Genomic DNA, 24,279 nt, shown 5'->3' with positions numbered 1-24,279 from the left:
TTGATGGTTGAGATAGTGTCATCTTTTCTGAGCTACGGAGATGAGGTGGCACCAGGTTTGATCTGGGGTAGGTTAGGTTGATTGCAGTCAGGGCAGTAGTAGTGGAGGGGGAAATTTAGCCAATGTTTGGGCCCATCCTGATGGTCTATACTGACTCCTACTGGAAGCTATGTACTAAGATAGCCTAAAGTGCTGGGTGAAGGCAGGATTGTTGAATATTCTGCCAGCATTCAAGGTTCATGTGAGACTAGTGGCCAATTGAGTGAAATATGGGAGGACAACAAGAGAGGGTTGAAAATTATAATGCAGTGCATGAGTCCTTCTCCCCTTGTAAGGGGCAGGAACAAATGTAGATAATAAACGTTTTACAAACTACTTAACCATGATCACTGGGATTAAATCTGATACTAAAACTTTGGTTACTACCAAATGATTTGGACAGGCATGTTATTTTGCTCTGTCTTTCATCAATGCTGTCATTGATACTTTATAGTTGCTTTTGCTAATGTTAGATGGCACATGTAAATCATTTCATATGCTTTGTAAAGTATGGTTTCATTTAGTCTGCTTTGTGTCGGTAGTCAGTACTGCTGTATGTTGCACCTCAGCACATTTTATTGTTTGTGCTGAGAGATTACATCACAGAATCTTAACGGCACAGAAGGATGAATTACATGGATTAGAAAAATGCCTTCTTTCTGATTTCAGAAGACTGTTGATTATGAGCCTAAAATTCATTTGTTGCTGGTTGCATAAATTATTTTTCAAACGCGGTTTTTAGTTTGGGCATCAAATGTAACAGATACCAAACATCTTACCTTCCTTGGCTCTTTTCCCCCTTCCTCCCAACCGCCTCCCTTTTCCTCTCCCCTCCAGCACCTTCCTGTGCGCACACACTTCTCTTTGCCTCCACCATCGACAGTTTTCTGTCCTGAAGGCACTGGTTGGTGTTGGGATATGCTTTAGCACTTCACCCCTTTAGCACACTTCCATTTGCAAATGTGTTAGGAAGGCATTACAGCCAAGCCAGATTTATATTTTCACTCGACATCAACATATGTGCTTTCCATCAAGAATCATGCAATGTTCAAGGTGTGGAAAATGATGGTTGTGTTACTGAACTAGCAAACAAGGGTCATGAATACAAATCCCTCCATGACAAATGTGGAATTAAATTTAATAAATCTGGTGAATTATTAGTGAGCTGACACCAATCAAAATAACAATAGAGCTTCCGATTTTTGGTGCAAAAGCACAACTGGTTCATTAACATGCTTTAGGGAAGGGAGTCAGCCTCTCAATTGACTCCAATCCCAGAAAACTTGGTTGACAAATGCCCTCGGTAGCCCAGCAAGCCACTCAGCTGTAACAAAAGCAATTGGTATGTACCAAAGAAGAGGACCCATCATCTCCTCAAGACAGCTCACAGAAGGCAGTAAATTCAGCCTTGCCATTGTTGCCCACATCCTGTGACCAAATTTAAATAACCATTCGATCAACACAATTTTGCCAGTAACTATAACTGTCAGCAGTATGTGCTTGAGTGCATTTAGAAAACTGGTTGAAATGTAAACACAGTTCAATTAAGTGGAAGCCACCAGAAGTTCTGTAATATTTCTAATCTACATGTGTAATATTTTACTTGTAGTTTAAGTGCTGATTTAAAGAATAAGGGATGGAAAAGAGTGGGGAGAAGTTGATTTAGAACCTTTCATTTAAGACAGTACTTAATGTGCTGAGGTTTAAATTCTGTTCGCCCTCTGGGCACCTCTAAGCACACACAAGTTGAATATTTCTTAATTAAAATTTATCAAATTGATTTTGTAGACAATGGAGATCTTTTGTAGCAAAGGACACAAGTGAAACTGTTTCTTCTTCCAAGCCTTTGCTTGTTTTCACTAGCTCACCACTGCTAAGGAGTATGTGAAAGTAAACCAGGTTGAAAAATTTATTTTGACCATTCCATTAGTATAAAGATCATGTCCCTCTACTAATTGCCTGCATAGTAAGGGGGGGATTATTAATGAACCCTTCTCACTTTTTGTTCACCAGAATTTTGTTTGCTATTGACTTTTTAAACTCTGTTTTGCAGCTAATTGTTTTATTTGTTGACATGGATAAATGGGAAACTCATTTTCTTTCCCAAACTGCCATTGATGGACTGTGTTGGACAAATGTGGACTTACTACTTGTGCAGTTACTGGGGTAGAAAGTCATGACAAATGACATTTAAAATTATGAAAACCTTGAGTAACTGCTGGCTGTCAATTTAAAGTTACTTTGTGCAATTGCTTGTAATGCATTGTGCTGTACTGTATTAGTAAAACCACCGAATATTAAATAGAAGTATGAGTGGGATTTGAGTTGCCTGGAGCGCAGGCCACAGTTCAGACATCCTTTTTCTATATACTTATCCTACAAAAGCAAATAAAAATGCCCATGAACACAAGTTTTAACTCCAAAAAACCACTGAATTCTAATTCATGCATGCTATATAAGGTCCAGTAATTGTTTAGTCTGTTTTCTGATCAAGACAGGAAGCATTAACACTATATAGACCTTTTGGCTCTTGTAGTTTTCATATTTCCTCCCCATATAATATTATAAGCTTGGTTTGCAAACAACTGCTTACTTGGAAGGAAAGGGACCTTTAGGGTGTTGAGGGGCTACTGAAGATTTTCTTGTATTTCCACTAGGCGGTGTGCTGCTCAGATCATGAACACTGCTGTCCACACGGTTACACCTGTAATGTGAGTGCTGGAACCTGTGAAAAGCAGAGCCTTTCTGTACCTTTGGAGGTCAAACAGTCGCCCCCCTCCAAATTAAAATGTGATGACAAGTTCAGCTGCCAGTCTCCAGCCACCTGCTGTAAGATTACTTCTGGGGACTGGGCTTGCTGTCCATACGAACAAGTAAGTGCTTCAGAAATTGTACTCTGCTCCCTTAGTGGATTGATTTTGCCATCTCAGGTAGTGCTGGTCAATAGGGACCTGAAGGTACCAGATTCAATGATGAATTTGCTAGTCTGAGCTGGGTCGATGATAAAGATGCTCAGTTGGTGTTCAGATGCACAACTCCCACTCTTAATTGCTATCTAGTGACATCTGCTGGACGTTGAAAGAGAACAGGACAAAGGTCAGTTGTGACACCGCATAATTTCAAATGCCCTGTTTTGAGGCAATGTGAAGCTTCATGCCAACATTAGGGGATGCCCTTAATGATGGAGGAAAGAATGTGGGGTGGAGGTAAACTGGAGCCCAATTAGATTATATGAAGTTGGAAGTGCATGAATATGTTTCAGCAAGGTCCAAATATCTTTTGGTAAAGTACATATCTCTTACAGATATTTTTGCATTTCCCTCACCAACTAAGCTCTTGCCATATGAGTCATAGCTATGTTAGGTGGCTTTCTTTGACATCAACCTTATGAGTGTTTATCAGTGCTGGGGACCAGTGTTGAATGTCAGACTGGGAATCTTTAAACTGTGTACCTTGAGATTCTTTTTCATGTTTTGCAATTTCTCCATCCTCAATTCTATATTGGGCTGGTGGTTTTCTGTGGAATATTAAACTAAAATAGCCTAAGTTTAAGCTAATTCACTTCTTCATAATCAAGTATAAGTAAACCAGACAAGCAAAGGTTGGCTTGAGATGGAATAGCTATGAAGTTCCTTAATTGGGTTTGTAGGGTCAGATTTGTAACATGAAAGATGACTTTTCACTGATTTAGAGGGGTAATATAACATATCTATTTTCTTCAGTTCCACTTCACAAGCTCTTAATTTCTGCTGAAAATATCCTGCAGGGGAGGAAAATCCCTTAAAAATCAATTTAAAGTATCTCTGACAGTGAAAGTTTATTTGAGGAAATGCCTGGGTCATTGAAATATTACATAGGAACAGGAATAGGCTCTTCAGGCCCTGAGACTGTTAGCAAATGATTCCAGGACCACACTCACAGAGCAGTTACTGTCTGCAAAAAAAATTCTAATGGAAAGGACTACGCTTCAATATTTTTGGATTGAATATTACACCATCGTCCAGAGAAGTGTCAGTTCTTTTTTCTTTCCGGGAGTGGGACATGAACCCACAACCTTCTGACTCAAAGGCGAGGGTGCTATGAACTGAGCCACAGCTGACACCTCCCCTACTACGCTTCAATATAGTAAAAGTAAAGGTCTCCAGTTGCAGAATCAAGTTGTCCAGGTTAGCAGACCCCAGTTATGATCATGGTAAAGTTACCTCAAGTTTAAGTGAATATATCTTTTTGAAGCCCAACATCATTTCAAGCATGTCTAATATCATTCAACACAAAGCAACCTCTCTGGTAATCATGTAGAAAATAACTTAAATATTGCTGAAAAAAGAGACTTGCTGTCAAAGCTTTTTGCCTTGCCACTTATCAGGGCAGATTTGCAAGAAATTCAAATCTAATCAGAACAACAATTTACACTGCATGAGAAGAGGGTTGCCATGGGGCATGCACCAGGGAACTGCCAAGCCTTTGTTTAAAATCAAACCAGGCAGGTCGACTAATTGGTCAAGGTTTTGCCTGATTCTCCACAATATGTCTCCTTTTTTTCAGCAATAGAGAAAAGAATTCACAGGGCGAGTTATAAATATGTAAATCCAATTACATACAGGCCCTTTACCTCAGAGTAGCTAGAGATGAGTAATAAATGTGGCCTTGCCAGCATTACCCAGTCTTCATGAACAAATAATTTTTTAAAAAATTAGTGTCTTCTAAACATAAATTTGGATCTTGAGGTATGGAAATGTGAAGGTCAACAAGGCAAAAATACAATGCTTAGCCCCAAATGTATAAAAGTGAATCTGTGGAATGCATCATCTTTACTTGCTTGTGAAATGGAAATGAACAGTTGAAAGTGTAAAAATGCCTCCTCCTGCTGGTTTAAAGACTTAGTTTTATCAAACTCAGCTTGTGATTGTCCAGCAGGCACTTTACACATTTAAGTTCATTATTTTTGTATTCATAATAAGGCAGCTTTGCCTGGACAAGAAGCGGAAATTCTAAAACAGGTGCCAAATATTCATTGGATTGGAGTCGATCCTGGCCGTCCAGGCAAATATCTTTCCTTCATTGATTCTCAACTGCAGAGTAGCAACACTAGCACTGAACATTTCTAAGGTGAAATGAAACCATGAAAACATGGGATGTGAGGAAGTACTTTTTTTTTTTACGCAGCGAGTAGTAATGGTCTGGAACTTGCTCCGAACGAGGGTTGTGGAGGCTGAGACAATCAATGATTTTAAAAGAAAATTGAATGGGTATTTGAGGGAAATAAATTTGCAGAGACATGAAGATAGACCAAGGAACTGGGGCTGATTGGATTTCTTTAGAGGAAGCTGGCATGGACTTGATGGATCGAATAATCTCCTTTTGTGCCATAATGAATTCATTGTTTGTCTTGCAAAGATTCAGAATCACTGTGAATACACCTCTCATCCTTATCCTGTGACGTAATGTTATATGGTTATTAATTGCTGTAATGTAAGATTTGAATTACCTTGCAGGCTACTTGCTGTGACGATCAGTTGCATTGTTGCCCGAATGGCTACACCTGTAATGGAGCAACCAAAACTTGTACACCACGACGTCGGCTGAGATGGGACCTCTTCTTTCCAAAGCAGAAAAAGGCCTTTGAAAGGCTGTGATGTGTTTGTGCCTCTAATCTACTTGAACTGTGTAATGCACCAAAACAAAACGTTACAGTGTGACATCTCGGGAATTGTACAATAGAAAATTTTGGGTTACTTTTGTATGGTAAATCTTCTAATCAAGCATAAAGCAAGTTCCTGAAATAGTAAAGAACAGTTCTGAGGCAGAAAATCTGGCTTAAGTCCCCTGAATATTTTTCTTGAAAGATTTTAATCCTCTTCACTATAAAATCATTTTTAGGAACCTCTTCTGTAAACTGTATTGATTCTGCTTTTGTGCATTACATGGATGTTGAATGTAAAATTGCACCAGATTGAAAGCCAGCCGCTTGATTATCTTACAAAATGGAAATTTGCAGGTTTATAAACCATCCCAATGTAAAGTAATACAAGCAGGCAACCTATCTGATTAAATTACTAACCCAATTGGAGTTTTATTCAAACATAGATACTTGAGATAGATGACCTATCTCTTGTCTGAAAATCATTAAAATCTGCTCTTAACTCTGCTGTAAGCCCTTTGATTTAGTGTGCACTGAGTATGTTTCTCAGGTTAATACTCTTGACCGTTTAATCACGGTAAGACATTTGAAAATGGTGAACCTTGATGACCCAGTACATTGGTGCAACCACTGGTTTGGGAGAGGAGGGGAAACCATCTCCCCTCTTCTCTCCTGTGGTTAGGCCTGGATTATGCTACACTCCCTGCCAAATAGAATGGACCTGATGTGCGCGCTTCTCCCCCTGCACTAGTCACTCCAAAGCACATTTCTTTATCGGTGGATGTGACTCTTGAATTTGTATGTATGTATGTTTAGCTCCCACCAGCTGAATGTGTCATTCTGTGGACCAGACAGCGATCTGATCTTTCTCCTGGCACTGAGCGGCACTCCTCTACATTAGGCTCCAAACCAACCTCATACAGTAACATTTTTATATAAAAACAAGACACAACAGATATATTTGAGAACAATTCTTAAAATGATACAATCTTTGAGATGGTTTTAAGTACTAATTCAGAAATTAATTGATTTAGGCAGATTATTAACTTGCTTACTAAGTTCTTTGCTGTTTAATCAGATTGCAAAATGAGTTATGATTTTTAATGGTAGATACATTTTTAAAACTATTTTGTTGGGACTTGTTGAAATCTTACTGATTCCTAACTTAAATTCTGTTCATCCGTTCTCGTTTTTATCGAACTAGAATCCATCTCAGCAATGCTTTTTTAAAAAATATGAGGGAGGCAAAAGATTTGCCAATTCTTTTTGAGGGCATTGGTTGCTTGTAGAATTAGCGAAAGACAGCTTCAGTGAGGTGATGATAGTAAATGTTGATGATTAAAACAGCCAAGTGGTCTGTTTACTGTCATCTTTTGAAATTTTTTGCTTTATATGCTAGAAGAATATCTGATGTCATTTCACTTGTAATGGATTAATTTTTACTATACTTTACTGTTATCATGAACATATGGATCCAAAAGTCTAGCCTTGGGTGAGGTCATGCTGCTGATCCAGTGATAGTTCTGCGTTTTGAAATCCTTGCATCCGCTATACAATGCATCTCATTATGTATGCCATTTTTCTACAGTGGCCACCATTTAAAACCACTTCATTGTGCGATCCTTTCATTAGAACTTTCAACCATTGCGGTTTGACCATGTGGTTGTTGGATGATTGAAAGGATGGCACTACAATATTGCTTTGGCATTACCAGAAGGGAGTTCTTGCAGCTAAATGATGCAAATCAAATCGCTCATACTGTGCAGTTATCCTGTTTTTTTTTTGAATGTTTGCTACAAATAAAAATAAATTTATCTGAAATATTTTTTGTTTATTTAAACAAACTTAGCATCCCAGTAAAACTGGTGTCTTGTGTTCCACCACACATCAGAGATTTGTTTGGTCTGGGGAAACCATGTGAGTACAATGCACATCAAATCCTGTGCTGTCGATAGGTCTGCAAATGTTCTTTTATTGCTACAAAGACTGTTCCATCTACACTAACTAAAAACATGTGTTCTTTTCTTCTTGTCTTGCACTGAGATTTTGCCAAGATTTCAGTCACTTTGTAAATAAATTATCCTTTATTATAAATTTTGCATTTTAATTCTGCTCCATTCCAAATGGATTTCATCTCTCCTCCATGGTTTTTTTTTAAATCTAAAAGATTAGAATAGGTCTGCTTTGTTGCACCTCTAGAATATTAATAATATTCCACTTTTGCTAGGACCTGTATAAAAAGGGGGAGATAAATCACATCTATGTTGCTAGCTTGTTTTGTAGCCTGTAAATATACTGCAAGCCAAAAAGAGCTCTGACGTTATGTTCCACCTTTGCTGTGTTATGTTGTTTAATCTAAGTCATTGGATAACGAATATTGCTTTAGCCCAGAAACTGATTTTGAATTTCAGGAGCAAAGAAAGAATGATGTGTATTTACATAGATTCACAATCACTGGATGTGTCAAAACACTTTACAGTCAATGAAGTACTTTTGAAGTGTTGTAATGTCAGCAATGCAGCAGGCAGTTTGCACTCACCAAAATACCACAAACAGCAATATAATGACCAAAAAATCCATTTTTGTGATGTTGATTGAGGGATTGATAATGGCCAGGACACCCACCGGGGATAACTCCCTTGTTCATCTTTGAAATAGTGCCACAGAATCTTTTACATCCACGCTAGGAGGCCTCGGTTTAATTTCTCATCCAAGAGACAGCACCTCCAACAGTACAGTGTTCCCTCTAGAATAACAGCCTTGATTTTTGGGCTCAAGCCCTGAACCTTGTTGCCTCAGGGGCAAGAGTGCTGTCAACTGAGCCACAGCTGACACTCAACTGTATTAGTTGTTTCCAACCTCATGGTGTCAAAGTAGCAGCAAGAGTGCAATAAAGCCTGAAAGATAAAATTGGAATTTGAAAACGTATTACAGAGTCTTTTTCATCAACCCCCACTCTGTTTTAGCAGCACTAACCTATGCAACGCATTACCTAAATGCATCGGCACTTGGAGAAACATGTTAACTATTTCTGCCAGAGGCTTTAAATACAATGCAAAACAAAACAACTGCTGAATGTCAAATTGTGCACCTGTGAGGAGTTACTAAACCTCATTGTCCTACATTTAGGAAAAAGAAACTCAAGGAGGACATTTTTGGTAAGAATCACCTGCCCGCCCCCCACCCCCCACCCTTTCACTGAGACCTAAAGACAGTCTCTCTAGTCTTGTAGCCACTAACCTGTATTGGGTGGAGTACCAATTCCACCCAATTGGAATTGGATTGCTGCATCTGTGCTATTAAATGGCAAGCAGTCCCTGGTGCTAAACCCAAGTTAGAGTCAAGATGGTACATAATCGTTTCAATGCTCCAGGTTTCTGGGAATGTCCACATATTTCCCTCAGAGTGCCGGTTTCTAAGGTAGCCATAGATTCTTTTTCAAAGGAATTGCATTTGGGAGTTGGGGTGGGGGGGCAGAAATTTGGTGCTGCAGTAAATTAGAGAATGGTCTTCACTTTTGGGGTCTGCCAAGGCTCTTCTGTTCATTGGCTTCAAGGCCTCCTGTAAATTTGTGTAAACGTAATCTAGTTGCTAGTGGGAGTAGGTCCACGCCATATAACTGCCTATAACTCAGCATCAGTTGGCATTTGCTTAGAATAGGTCAAAGAACAGGAGGAGGCCATTTAGCCCCTTGAGCTAGTTCTCCTATTTGATGAGATCATGGCTGATCTGCGACTTAACTTCATATATCCACCTTTGCCCCATATCCTCTAATACTTTGAGAACATAATCTTAAATTGAAGGTTGGTTTAGTTAACTGTTGCTGTGAAAAATGGAAAAAGTGGCACACTGCTACAACTGGTTTGAGAACAGAGAAGAATGTGTCTTTATTACTCAACAGCTGTCTGTTACCACTTGGCAAGAGTGCTTGATGTTGACATTGGGTGTCTAAAATGGAAAGTGGTCTGTTCTCTGCCACTAATATCGCTCACCTTGATATGCACAAAACAATAGGCTTTATTTTAAGAAATTATGCAAATGGTAAGACAAAACTGCTGATTTCCCAGATGCTGTAGCTAGGAGTCACTCTCGTCATTTAATCACTCCTGCCTTCCACCTTATCACAAACCTTCCCTTCTGCCTTTCCTACCCTGTTTCTGTATTTATCATCTGTTACATCTCTAACTTCAAATTCTGATGAAAGTTTCAAGTCAATGACCTATGTCTTTTACTCCACAGATACTGCCTGACTGACTGAGTATTTTCAGTATTGCTTATTTCTATCTCTTTTTCTGGCCATGCCCCAAAGCAGCTTGGTCCTGAGATTGCCTGAGCATAAGCCAGACACAGATGTATTCCTCTGTGGAACTGAATCAGTTTCCTGAACAGATGCAATCACAGTAGCTGTCCAAATTTTTTTTTAAATATATTGCAGGGCACGTGGAGCCAGTGGATAATAATGTTTCCATGGATTTTCAAGCAGTTCCGAATACTGATGATAACTGAGCCAAGTGTCGGGATTTTAAACTTCAGACGCCAGTGAGGGAAGTGTTCAGGACGGAGACAAATGAAATCTTGGGAGCACAAAATTCAAAACAGGAAAAAAACAGACTGGGTTTTAAGGCCTGCATAGCTTTGTCTGAGGGAATAGCAATGTTCTCCTGGCTTTGACTCCCTTAATGCTTCCCTTTGTACTTGGCCGATTCACAAAATAAAACCATTCCCTCTATGCATAGGGGAATCTTTCTGACCAGCAGATTCCAGGACCCATGAGAACTTAATGAGGTGTTCACTGACAATTTGGAACAGGTCGCCCTGTAAAAAAGGACAGAGAAGAATAGTGATGAGCTGCCAAGGAGGGAATATTGTAATCACAATGTAATGAATGGAGGAAAAGAGTCAGTTAGTGTAACATCAGATAATGGGAAAATGATGTGTGTGTATGACACGCCACCTGACTGTAGCCTGACTTCTTAAATAACAAACTGCTCTATTTATTTGAAATCAATCACCTATCTTTGGTATAGTCCTCTATTTTTCCCCCTCAAATTTTGTTCTAATTCTTCAATATTGTCATGTCAACTGCAACGAGTGGTTTAGGTCTGGAATGCACTATCTGGAAGTGTGGTGGAGGCAGGTTCAATCGAGGCATTCAAGAGGGTATTAGATGATTATTTGAATAGAAACAATGTGCAAGGATTCACGAAAAGTCAGGGCAATTGCACTAGGTCATAATGCTCATTTGGAGAGCTGGTGCAGACATGATGGGCCGAATGACCTCACAGAATCTCTCAGTGCAGAAGAGACCCTTCGGCCCATCGAGTCTGCACCGACACGTGAGAAACACCACCTCCTGTGCCGTTAAAATTCTGTGATTCTGTGAAATGAACTCAAATCTATTTGTAAGGTGGCAAATAAGCAATTTTCACATCGGAACCGAATACTAACATCTGGATTTACCATTCAAAACCTATATGATTCATTGCATAAGTCTTTAAAAGCTGACCTTGAAATTGAAGTCCTTTTTTTGTGCAACACTGGCATTTTTCTGATGCAGGATAAACAGTGGAGAAAGAAGATGGGGATTACCTACCCTCAGTTCTTGTTCATTGAATGCAATTTATCATCCATGCTATACCTGTTGCTTCCTCCCTACTTTAACTTTAGAGCATTTGCATTTATTAATCAATGTTTATAATTCACTTCTTCCTCAACTGTTCAAACAAAGTGCACATCCCAGTGCGCAAGGTCACTCCCTCGGTTATTTTCCTGGAAATGACAGCGCTAGTCTAAGGAGGAATGAGTGAGACAAGATGTTTCAACTGATTGCAGTAAGAACTTTCATTTTATTTAAATGGCAACTACAAAATAAACTCTCCCTGCCCCCATGTTTCCCTTCCTGTCCTGAAGGCAGCAACTTATGCAGCAGAATAGGAAATAGGTTACCTTTTAACAAGTGATTTGTTTTTACTAAGCCTAAAGAATAACTTTCCATTGGCTATTTGACCAGGCAAGGCATTACTGATAAACCCAGACCAGTCCTTGCCTGATGTGCACAAACACATCCACATTTTTCAGCAGCAGGAAATTTGCTGGTTTTTCCCCTAACTGGCCCAGGAAATAATAAACTAATTCAGCACAGATGTGGAATCAAACCCTTCTGGCCTACATTACTTGGGTCTACTGGGAGGTGAGGAGGGGTTCAGCCCCCAGAAATTTAGGTATTGTGATTTATAAACACAATCTTGCAACACAATTTTTAACCCAGTTCAATGATTTGTTCAATAATGCAGAAAAGCTGGATTCATTTCTCAAACATTTTTAATAAGCTTTGTATTAACAACTTTAGGAACAAGCAAAAAAGATTGCACAGCATTTTGACCATGTTGTCTTTGAAAAGAGCAAACTGGATACCAAGCACACATCTCTGTTTAAAACCACCTCGTAAAAACAAAACGTGGCCAAGAGTCAAACAAGAGACACCAAGTCACTAGCACTAATAATCAGTTTAAAATGTAGCCACACATACATTACATCCAGCAAAAACAGTCCGGGTCATTCATCTTACCTCAGTTGTGGCACACTATCTGAAACAACTCAATGACATGAACTCTCCAAAAGGAGGTGTGAACTGATGGCACAAGACAATTGTCTATCAGGTTTAAAAAAAGCAATAAGTCCACAATTACCAATAACCCTTAAAGTTGTTCTTATTTTGAGCCTAAAATTACATTGTTGAATATGTGCATTAACAGGAAATGTTGGCACCTCAATTAACAGGTTTTTTTAAACGGATAAAAAAAAATACATTCCTTAATATACTTTTGGTCTAACCTAGGTTATTACGAGGTGATCTTGTGGTGCTCCACTTGAGGTAGGGGCACACAGGTTCGAACTAGGTCTATAAAACTAACCGGCTGATTCCACAAGCCATGCTCCTCTCTATTGGGTCCCAGCCTCGAAAAGAGGCTCCACCGTCTTGCCGCTGGTCAACATTTTTGTTATTGATCAAATATTGCCTGTGATCATGTGTTCAGCATAAGCATCTCAAGTGATGCAAACAATGACAATCTGTATGCAACTGAAGTTTTCAAAAAGAACCTAGGACACAAACAAATAGCATCATTTCCCTGCTGGCTATGGCTCACCTGAGTTCTAGGATGGATTATTAGGATGTAAAAAGGACATATTAAGGTATAAAATCTATTGGATAAAAGATGAATGTTGAAAAAACCCAAGGACTAATCTTATCTGGTAGCTTATTAAATCCACCCCCCTGCACATTAAATGAATGTTGAAACAAATCTATTTAAGTTAATTAAAATCCAGTTGTACCATGAGAGCTGCACTCTCCCTAATTTAGTTTGAGAAAATTTCCTTTTCTCCACACTGTCTTTAACAATATTGTGATAGAAATGATTTGACCTGGGACCTTGCTGTTCCCCGTCTTCTACTTCATGTTACATTGTTGGAATCCCATGAGGTTGTATTGCTTCTGGGTATGGTGGGGAGTGTATGTATTGTGATATACAAATGATGTGAGACACAAACTTGATGGACCAGAAGGTTGTTTACCATCCATCACTTTCTGTATGTTTGTAATGTCAGCAGAAGAGGGGGGGAATCAGTAATGTAGATTGGGCTCCAATTCATAAGCTGTTTGGCTATGAATTGAAAAAGCAGGCTGGACTCATTCTACTCAAATCCAATCTTTAATTTTTAAAAAAACTTTATTCAAGTTTCCCTGGGGATGTGACGGTCCAGAGGTATCATCAATATTGGGACTGTTTATCTGGTGCTTGTTGAATTGAATACCTGAATGCAACATTTAAATTTTAGTCTTCACTTTTTATATTTTTATGAATGAGTTTCTGTATTGCAAGAAAAGGTTCTGCTTACTTTGGATCATATGGAATAAGAAGTCTAAGCTTAATGAAAATTGGGTATCATTCATTCACTCAATGGCCTGTGAGAACTCAGTATATCAATTAAAATTTGGTATGGCTGTGTGTCTGCTCTTAACCAACAATAGGGTATGAACTTAGCAACGTTCATGTCAAAAGAAATAAACTTTTGCTAGATATGAATTAGTAAAGTAATAATCTCGTATCTGTCCAATACAGTGATGATGCTTTTTTAAACTAGATATCCTAAAACGATTAATTCCATTTCTGGTGTCATGCAATATTTGCCAATTATCGGTGATGATAACTGGAATACCCCACCCTTTCTTATGCACCACCATCTTCAGCCTCGGTCAACTTTAGCAAGGTAAGATACGGAGAACAGCCTGTTAGTCCCAACAATGTTAACCTGACAATTTCCATTTTTTCATCCAATCATGTTAGGGCCTTTCACTGGGATTTGCAACTTGGGTCCAATTACAGTGAGTTCTGTGCTGTGGGGAAGCATCTCCCAAGCTGCAAGTCAATAGTTCCTGGACTCATTTCAATTGGCAGACAAGGGGGCCTTCCATCCCACACGCCTAGGCTGGGTTTTGAACCCAAGTCTATCAGGTGAAAAGACAATGTGTACTAATACACTGCATTACTATTACTTGACTTATATTTGATGTTACTGATTCATAAAAAGAAACAAAAATGTGAAAAACATTTTCTGCAGCTAAGCACTGCGTTTATTCCTCTCTGAAAATTCCTGTTACGTGAATACTTGTTTGGAGGGCCCAAATTAAATACTTTATTACGTGTATACCACAAAGCAGAGAGTCACTTTCAGTAAGATATACTGTTCACATTATCCAATAAACTACAGGGAGTTAACAGTAATAGAAGTATCTTAACATTTATTTCACTTTGATTTCTTTTTAACTAATTAATGTTTTGTGGTGAATACATTCACTTGACATAGATTGACAATATATTGGATGAGCAATATTTTACAGTCATTAGGGTGTAGTTCCCTCTGAACAACCTTCTAGTCTCTGACTGGTTGAAGGTGCCAATCAGATGCTTGGCAATTGTGCTGATAGGTCTGGGCCATTTTGAGGGCTGGACCCCATTTACATTGGGATGGCATGTTGTGGCCAGAGTTTGGGTAACCAGGGGTGGTTTTGTCAACCTCTAGGCTGAAGAAAGGAGGTCTGCTGGGGCAGTGGGAGGGAGAGTGCCACAACACAGTGGTCCAGGCTAAATTTGTGGATCCCTGGTGGAGGAGCACTCTTGCTCATCCCAGCCTGATTTAGGAAGCTATTGTTAGGGTTCTCTAGTGCTGGGCCGTCAACTGTTACTAGTCCCATCCAGCCAGCTCAGTAAAAGACAGGCACAGTCTCACTGACATCACAGAATCCCAATCTGAAATGGGCCTATTGCCAGACCCAGGGCCTGCCTCACTGTAGGCCACACCGGACGTTGCCAAGGTAATGGGGCACTGGTGAATGTAAACTATTTTCAGAGTGCTAAACCCCCCCTCCCCCCCACTTCCTAATCTTCAGGCAGAAGGGCTGAAAATGCGGCCCATTGTTCAAGTAAATTAGGCCCTCCTACCCTTTACATGGCCAGATATATCCCTCATAACAGGTGCACAGATAATGTACTTGACAGGTACTTTGTTTAGACTCTTGCATCAATCTACACGAGTCATTATGTACATTGGCTGATTTACACAAGAAATCATACAAATGCATCATTCATTTGCTAGGTAATCCCTATAGGCGTCAGGCTACTAGTTATTTCTCTTTCACATATATTAATTGAACAATTCATCTCGACGCAACTAATATATTTAAATATAAAACAGCACTTGAATTAATTGTACCTGTGATTATTTCTCCTACCTGGCAGGTTGGCTGCAGTCTAGTAAAAATCACAGTGGTAATTTGTAACTGGGCTACTGTTCTTTAACTGTTTCTGCACATATTGAATATCACACTTACAAAATATGTATAAATTCTGACTTCCTAATTTTAGGCTCTTTGTCATCACCTGCAACTTTGCGTCAGTTGCTTTCCCTCCTTTTTGCACAACTTAAACATAAAGAAGGCACTTGGAGAGTACTGGACCAGGTCTATGTGGTCTGCTACTGGGATTGGTTTTGGGTCAAGTTAAGGAAAGTACGAAAAAGAAAACGGAAAGTACCTTCCAAAAATGCTCCTATTCAAAAAAGTTGTGACATGTAAAATTACTGCTCCTCAAGCAAGAAACTGCTTCATTTGGTAGGGTTGTTCCAATTAAAGTAACAAAAAGGACCTAACCATTATATAGTCTTTTCATCTTCCTCAGGAAAAACAGTTACTGAGTTTATTGTGTGGGTTGGTACCACACTGATATTTTTTTTTTACAAAAACTCAGTATTAAGTTCTAAAGACAACATTGACAAAGACAGCATGTTCCAACGTGCAGACGTGCAGTTTTGTCACCGGGATTGGTTCCTCTCTCACAGCAATTTCTTCAGCTTTACAAAACAAAAAAAATGCACACATTCTGGAAGAACTGGTTTGCTGCTTTCATCATCTCCTCCTCCATTTGGATTCTCTCTTGAAGAAGTTTTTTTAGGTCACCAGAAATGTTGCTTCAGACTTTGTCATTTTGTTTTGTTTGTGCTCAAATTTTCTGTTGGGATGCTGATGCATTTTCAAACACTTGTGAAGATTTTGTTCAAGGTCTTGGAAAAATAAGTCCACTTTTCACTTCAGGTTAAAAACCATCAGAGGTCTCTCCTCTCGTTTCTGCCAGGGACTCTTTTTATTCTCACCTTGGTCATCTGCCCCTTCGGAGTGGTCTTGCATCTCCTCCTCCGGGCTGGTGGTGGAATCCCTGTGGATCTCGCTGGTGCTGCTCCTCATGCTGTTCCCTCTGCTGCGATCCCGCCGGTGAATTGTTTCCCTGTGTTCAGAAGTCTCTTCGAGCAAAGGGGTGAGGGAGTTATCCTCCGGTGAACAGACGGCTGTTCTGCTTTCACTGCTGCTCTGCTCAGTGTCATCCATGTAGACCAGCTTACTGTAGGCCATGTTTCCAGGGACTTGCCTATCACGGTCTTCTTTCGCCTTTTTGCCGGGCTTTGTTTCATTCACGTCGACGCCAGAATCTAAGCTAGCATCATTGCTTCCGATCCTTTCTCCTGTCTGTAAATCAATGTAGGAGTGCCGGACATGAGCATTGGAACGGCCATCTAATGATACAAACCAGGCTCTGGGATGTTGGGGCTTTACCCCGAGCTCCAAGAACTTCTTTTCGGTGAGTGCTTGCAGTTCTCCATTCATCTGTGCCATTGCGGACTCATTTAGTAACACTGCCATTGGGCCGCTCATAGAAGAAGAATGGGGTCCCCATCCTTTGCCTTCTCCGTCATCCGATTGGGGGGTCGGCTGTTGCACTTGCTGATGTTGATACTGCTGAGGCCCATGCTGGTGGGACATGGGAGCCCCTTTCATCTCCAACTGTTCTGATGGTACACCCGCTGACTGATCCATGCAAGGATAATCGGAAGTTAATCCCATATAATGGGCAGGTATGACTAAAGTAGGCATTACATTTCTGTACATGTTGTCCTTCATGTGATCGATAGAACCGCAGAAGATCAGTTGACCTGGCTGGGACAATGTCGTAGGCCTGGCCAGGTGATCAACAGACTGGGACATCATGTATTCTGAAGGCTTATTATCCATTTTGTGGCCAACGAGGGATTCAAAAGGTGGCGGCAATGGTGGAGGCGAGGGCGGATCATTCGCACAAAGTTTACTTTCAGCCAAAATACGTCTGGCATGAACCTCTCTGCCTTTTTCATCTATCGGTTGTTGTGAAACCATTGAACTATAGCTTCGTCTGTAGTCGTCCATTAAAGGTGGTTCTAATTCTCCGGAAGCATCCATGGACCTTGCAACTTTCAATGGGAAGCTCTCCACCGGCCTATGGTAGTCTTCTTTAGAATTTCCTCGATGAGCCAAAGTATCAGTGGATGCCTTGCTGATGTGCCTCATCTTCTGACTTGAATCCCGAAATGGAATCTGCTTGAAGAACTCCTCTCGCGAACTCTCAAACTCTCGAGATGTACTGAAGGCGGATTTCAGGATCGGTGTGTGGACATCCATATCCCCATTGGAGGACACCGATTCCAAGTGGCTGGTACTGATCAAATTAATGTGAGACATGGAGGTGGCTTGATCCTTCTTGGAGCTGTCTAAAGTGGAAGCGATTTGTAATTTTCTGTGCTGTTGGCGTGGTTTTAGGCATCTTCTCCTGTTAAATAAAAATTCTATTAGTGAAACTTCTACAAGTTTAAAATCACCACATCTACATTTAAAATGACAGGACAGGTAAACACTTTTACGCATACAACAGAACATAGCTTACATTTCAAACACAACTTAATACAGTGAATTAAAATAATGGATTACCCCACTAAAAATATACTTTCAATTGATTTGACCTTCACCGTTGAAGCAATGGCCTATGCCACTGGTCACAGCCAGGAGTGCATTGAGGTGCTACAACTGACTTTAGCCCCTTGGCTGAGGGGGCATCGAGGGTGAGAGTGGGGTGGGGAACACAAAGTATCAATTCTCCAAACTCCTGGTCACAATTAAGTGATCTTCGCTCTGAAGTGCACATGAACATGAAGCAGGGGCTATCTGAGCTCACCCTTTCACAGCTGAATAACCTATCGATACTCACCATGGACAGCAGTAACGCTGTTTTGTGCACCTGCAGAATCCAACCTGTCATAGCCTAAAACCTCAGTTCCCCTTTTCCACACTAGCCATCATTGTGCCACGTCTGTTAGTTTCAATGTACAGCGATTGGCTACTTCACCCCTGACACTGTACTTTAAAGGTGCATTACAAGAGTTATACAAGCAGCCACATATGAACGTTATTTAAATGAGAGGAGAAGACCATTGGAGCAGCTGTTCCGCCCCATATAGTTGTGATGCATCAGGATACAGACTTTTGGTACCCACCCTGTAATCTCCAGGGAGACGGAGAACATGTAATCAGTAATGCGAACCACAGCTTTGTGACAAACATCACTTTGAGGACTGCAAACACCCAAAAGTATGCAGTGCTACAGAAAAATAAAACCCAGTATTTGTTCACTGTACCCTCAAATGCACTGTTGCTGAGATTGGTAAAGGGATCTTCAGGTATTTCTGCTGTATCCCCTGATCTGTACCAACAATACAAAACTGAATTGAAACCAAAAACCCAGAAGATGATAAAATGATAATGAAATAATACAACACTGACACCACTGGACCTCACTCTAAATTAATCTAAATCAACCTTTATCTACTACTGACTCATTGCATAGCTGATTCATAAAACCATTACTTTATCACTTGGTTATAAGGTTACTCTACTTTTGGCTCTATCATCAAGTGAAAGTGTTATGTTTTCCTGTTCCAGGTGTGACACTGTACAGTCTCGCCAGGCCCCTCTCAGTGTCACCATTCAGGAGTGTCACCTCCACGTAGCAGCACGACTGAAATGGCTGATTCAGTATGCTGAAAATTAAACATCACTCCACAATACACTTTAAACTATACGCTGCAAAATGGATGGTTGCTAATGGCAATAAATTGGGGCTGGGTTTACTCATTCTTGTCATCATACTGGGAAATTGTGGGCACACTGACCAGAATTCCCCCTCAACAGGAAAATCATGGCAACACACCCACGCTTTTGTAACACTCAAGACTGGCAGACAAGCCATCCACCTAGACTAAGAAAATAATTCTTATATTTTGATGGTAAATCCTATTGTTCAATTCCCCATGCTGCACCAGCACCAGCTCCCAGCAGGTGGAGCCTGACTACTAGCATAGAAATCTAATAGTCATGGTTTTGAACCCCATCTCCTGGTGTCCAATGTCTGCAACCCTCAGAATATTCTTTCTGTTCTTAAATGTGCTGATAGTGAACTACAAAAACAAGTCAGAGTTTTGAATGATTCCCTCAAGTAGCAGGACATGCAATCTAGTTTAAAACACCTCAGTTATTTATAACTGAAAACTATGCTGCACAATCTTGTGTTACAGGCCATGAAGTCAGAGGTTAGAGATGTGGCAGATACTCGAAAGGAAAAATGGCTATTTACACAGGGGTTGGAATAAACAATAGAAAATGCTGCACTTTAAGCCCTCCATCATTGAAGCAGCAACCTACCTTTTCAAGCAAGCGAGGGACAGGGCACGCCAACAAAGGAGACACCCTCTCTCCAACTTGTTTAACTTCAAATTTTAAAAATTCCTTCGGTAGCCAGGCTGCCATTGTGGCAGGGAAACCGCTCCTTAGGGGAGACCTGTGGCTGCAGCTGAAGCCAGGCAGTGGGGAGGGACGGACTCTAGGCCTGCCAGAAAGCGCTGGTTCTCGATCTACCACTGGGAGGCTGTCCCCAGTCTCCAGGGACCTGAAGGCCAACTGGAAAATTCTAGTTGGCCTCTGATATTAGGCCTGAATTGGCTTTTTTTTATATTCTTTCACGAGGTGTGAGCATCACATTTGTTGCTCATCTCTAACTGCCCTTGAACTGAACATTTCAGAGGGCAGTTAAGAGTCAACCATATTGCTGTGGGGGTCTGGTGTCACATGTAGACCAGACCAGGTAAGGATTGCAGATTTACTTCCCTAAAGGACATTAGGGAACCAGGTGGATCTTTATGACAATTGATGACAGTTTCATGGTTACCATTACTGAGACTAGCTTTATTTTCCAGATTCCTTATAGAATTGAATTTAAACTCCTCCAGCTGCTCTGGTGGGATTTGAACCCCTGTCCCCAGAGCATTAGGCTGGGTCTCTGGATTACTAGTCCAGTGACATTACCACTACACCACTATCTCCCCCTGACCTTTAACAAGGTCAATTAGCTACCCAACACCTGTGGGTGAGTAGCCCTGCTGCACCCACCCACCCTTCTCCCCCCATTCCATCCTGCCTCCAGGAGAATGGCCCAGGGCAGGTTGGAGCCAGGGAACGGTCATGATGTCTGGCAGCGTGAATGTATGTGCCATCTCGCCTTTGTGCTCACCCCCACTGGGGGTGAACTTTCTGACCCCAAACCCGCTTTTGTCGAAATGACCAGTGCTGGGAACTAAATCAGGAAATCAGCAGGCCAGCTGGTGTCAGTATTTTCAGGTCCTGTCTGCCTTTTCTCCCCAACCTGGGCGGGGCCAGAAAGTTCAGCCCAAAGTAATTATAGTCCAACAAGAGCACAACTTTCATTAGTTAGTGATTGGAGCAAACATTTGCTGTAAAAAAAACCCAACAAACTTCACAGGGTTACCAATAGCAAAGTCTCTTGTGAAATTTAATAGTCCAAGGACTACAAAGTTAATTTGACTTCCCCAGTTAATAGTTGCTTGTAGCTTTAGCCTGAGTCAGTTAGCTGGTTGTACGTTTAGGCTGCTGTGCCTCAGTCAGGTAGACTTTGTCAGTTCTCAGCTAAAGGTCTGAGCTGAGATCGGGAATTTCATACCGAAGAGGACAGAAGAAGATAGCAACTTCCTCTATCACCTCTTAACATGTTCATAAGCTTAAGGATCCTGAAAATCAATCAGTGGGGGGCAAGTGATCTTTGACGCAGTACGTTCCACCCTCCTGGGTGTTCGGGACCCAAGGAGCAAATGATCCTTGAAGGGGGAATAAAGGGGTAAAAGGGAGAAGAAAAAAAAAATTAGACACTGATTGTGAAGAAAACAACAAAACACGTCACAGGTTTACCTGCAATAATAGAGAAGCAAGCACAGAAGAACCAAAACCAAAAGAGCCATCGCTCCAAGAATGGTGAGCAGAAATATGGTATGGTAGGTTGTGATGTCTCCAAATCTCGAGGGGTTGACTGCAGCTGTAAACAAATAATAAAATTCTGAGTTACAAGTTAATAAACTTCAAAAGAAAGCCAGTATGACAGAAGCAGACATAAATGGCTACATTATTCAACATCAGCCTTTGAAAAATGTCCTTTGTGCCCTTGTTTATTATTACTTGCCAGAAGGCGAACATTAGGGTTTTTAAGTAACAGGGAGGGATTAAAACAAACCTATCTGTTTTTGATATAAAAATCCCACCTACCCACCATATCCCCTCATTTCTTCTTCATCCAGAAAGACATTTAATCATATCTTGAACCCATTTATCATGTTTGTTATTATGCCCTCTTTGGGTGGGAATGTCCTGCCCATTTTCCCTCATTCCTAATTTCCAAATCATTAACTTATATGCTTTACTAGTGAACCACAAGTTGGTGTTTAAAAATATTTTTAACCTAAGAGGGTGGGAGTAGGGAAGACTGGTAAAACTGACTACATCCAGAAATACTTCCAGATCCCTTGTTTATTTTTTTACAAATAACTCTAGCCTGTCTTAAGTATTTGCACTTACTACACAGTGGAACATTAGTCATAAGGTTACGTAGAATATACACAGTATAGTAGACGTCTTAGATTGCCAAGATACTATTTATATGCATAATTTTTACCAGTAAAATGCACAGCATTAAGATATTAATGTTGCAACTTTTCTATTTAAATTCAGCTGAAACATTGTTTATTCTGTCAACGAGTGTTGTTCAGACAAATTGTCACCCTTGCACTCGGTTCTGGCGTGAGTGTGCGCATTGTGAAGTGAAGAATCCAGTCCTGGTGTCTGTTAGGATTTGTCCAAGACAGGTGATTCTCTGTTATAAGCAGAGAATTCACATTTCCGTTATAATTCTCCAAAAGAAATATTCTCTCAAGTCAAGGCAACATTTAAAGCCAGGTTTCTGGACGGACACGGCCAGTTTTACACAGCTCTGGTTTGAGTTTCCAACATTTATTTCTGCAGCTGTGCGGTTCTCGCAAGCCAAATGTGGAAAAGGGATTTCAACAGGAAACTGGGCAAAACCCAAGGCCTCTCAGTCCCTGTGAGTGACTAATAATGTGTCAGGAACACTTAAACATCAAGGGTAAAAGCTGCTGAGAATGGTGATATAGTAATCCCACTCGAGATGCTGTGCAGATAATCTTGTCCAAGCATTTACTAAGATGAGAATAGTTATTATTTGCAAGAATTGTACCTTCCAGGGTCTTATTAGAATTGAACCTTGGCTGATTTTTCCCTTCCTGACTCCAAGGGACCAAAGGCCATTGAGACCCATGTTAAACTCACCAGCTGTTTCGTTAGTTTAATGTAATAATCCCAGCAATATTACCAGGGATGAAAGGTTTCAGTTACGTTGAGAGACTAGAGAAAGTGGGGTTGTTCTCCTCAGAGCAGAGAAGATATTGAGGAGATTTAATAGAAGTGTTCAAAATCATGAAGGGTTTTGATACAGTAAATAAGGAAAATGGTTTGTAGTGACGGAAGGATTGGTAACCAGGGAACGCAGACTTAAGGTAATTGGAAAACCAGAGGGGCCTTATGGAAACAAATATTTGCACGAGTTGCTATATTTTGGAATGCATCACTTGAAAGGAAACAGATTCAATAATAGCTTTCAAAGTAAGTTAGATAAATACTTGAAAAGGGAAAAAAATGCCAGATTATGGTGAAAGAGCAAGGGTATGGGACTAATTGGACAGCTCTTTCCAAGAGCTGGCACACTCATGATGGGCTGAACGATGCTGTAAAATTCTAAGAAGTGGAACACTAAAATGGAAAGCCAAGAAGAATTTAATACTTTAATTCCTGTGAAATATTGTTGGCAAGCCTCTCGATATTCAAATTCAGCCCATACTGATGAGATTGAAAGTTTATTTCTGTGACTGTGGCGTCCTGTGTATCATATGTTTGGGCCGTTCAAACTCAATCCATGGGGTGGGTGTGAGTTCATGCCTGTAGCTCACCATTGGGTAACGTTCCTCACTCTCAGCGGTTTGTGTGGGAAATGGAAATTTTTATCCAATGATGGGACTGAGATACATTGAAGATAACCACAAGTGGTATTATCCTCAGTGAATGCTACACCTAACCTGAGAAATGCTTCAAGCAAAGGGACTTCATCCTCCAGTAACCACTTGCTTTGATAAATGCAAATTTTACATAAAAACAAATAAAATGATCAAAGTCTGACGAAGACTTTCTTTTGTCAGAGTCTAGCAACTGCATAATGTAGTACTCAATTGTTCAGTGTTTGACTGTGTGTGTCTGTTGACTCTTCTCTGTTCTGTGTGCTGTTAGTCAAGCCTGGATGTGGTGACTGAGAAGGAGAAACTAAACTGAAAGCAAACAGTAAGCGTGAGTATGGACATTTAAAAAGCACTGTAAATAAAGTTCCCGTTCAGACATAGAAACTGGTGTGTCATCTCTTCATATCTCCGAGACATAAAACACAACACATAGAATGAGTTGTCATTCAAATATAGAATTGTAATATCTTACAGCACAGAAGGGGCTATTCGACCCATCAAATTGTGTCAGCTCTTTGAAAGGGCTATCCAATTGGGCCCTAGCCCCTGTCTATATTTTTCTTTTCAAAGTATATATCCAAATCCCTTTTGAAATATGTTTGGCATTCAATCATTACCATCACTAACAGCGTTTGTGAACTGCAACACATCTTAATTCCTAGTGTAATTGCGGATTTAAAGTTACAATACAAAATCAGGGCTGAAAGCAGATCAGATCTGCAAAAATATTACATCCAGCAGCCTTGGTCATAAGT

General features: G+C 40.4%; 2 protein-coding genes across 8 annotated transcripts in view; one reads left to right on the top strand and one right to left on the bottom strand.

Annotated features, from left to right (window-relative positions):
• The window catches only part of LOC144668036 (progranulin-like), an 84,253-nt gene extending 76,752 nt beyond the window's left edge, over positions 1–7,501 (top strand). For all 7 annotated transcript variants that reach the window (XM_078529763.1, XM_078529767.1, XM_078529764.1 and 4 more), the window contains exons 13-14: positions 2,697–2,912; positions 5,535–7,501. In XM_078529763.1, the coding sequence (XP_078385889.1) occupies positions 2,697–2,912; positions 5,535–5,675 (357 nt within the window). In that variant the 3' untranslated portion in view covers positions 5,676–7,501. The remainder of the gene's footprint in view (positions 1–2,696; positions 2,913–5,534) is intronic.
• Positions 7,502–11,983: 4,482 nt separating this feature from the next.
• The window catches only part of fam171a2a (family with sequence similarity 171 member A2a), a 274,581-nt gene continuing 262,285 nt past the window's right edge, over positions 11,984–24,279 (bottom strand). The window contains exons 7-8 of the mRNA XM_078529773.1: positions 21,357–21,480; positions 11,984–17,874 (exon numbers count right to left, since the gene is read on the bottom strand). Coding sequence (XP_078385899.1) covers positions 16,323–17,874; positions 21,357–21,480 — 1,676 coding nt within the window. The 3' untranslated portion in view covers positions 11,984–16,322. The remainder of the gene's footprint in view (positions 17,875–21,356; positions 21,481–24,279) is intronic.

Source organism: Cetorhinus maximus, chromosome 25 (assembly GCF_964194155.1).
Source record: "Cetorhinus maximus chromosome 25, sCetMax3.hap1.1, whole genome shotgun sequence".
Taxonomy (NCBI): domain Eukaryota; kingdom Metazoa; phylum Chordata; class Chondrichthyes; order Lamniformes; family Cetorhinidae; genus Cetorhinus; species Cetorhinus maximus.
This window is presented reverse-complemented; position numbering and strand designations above follow the sequence as displayed.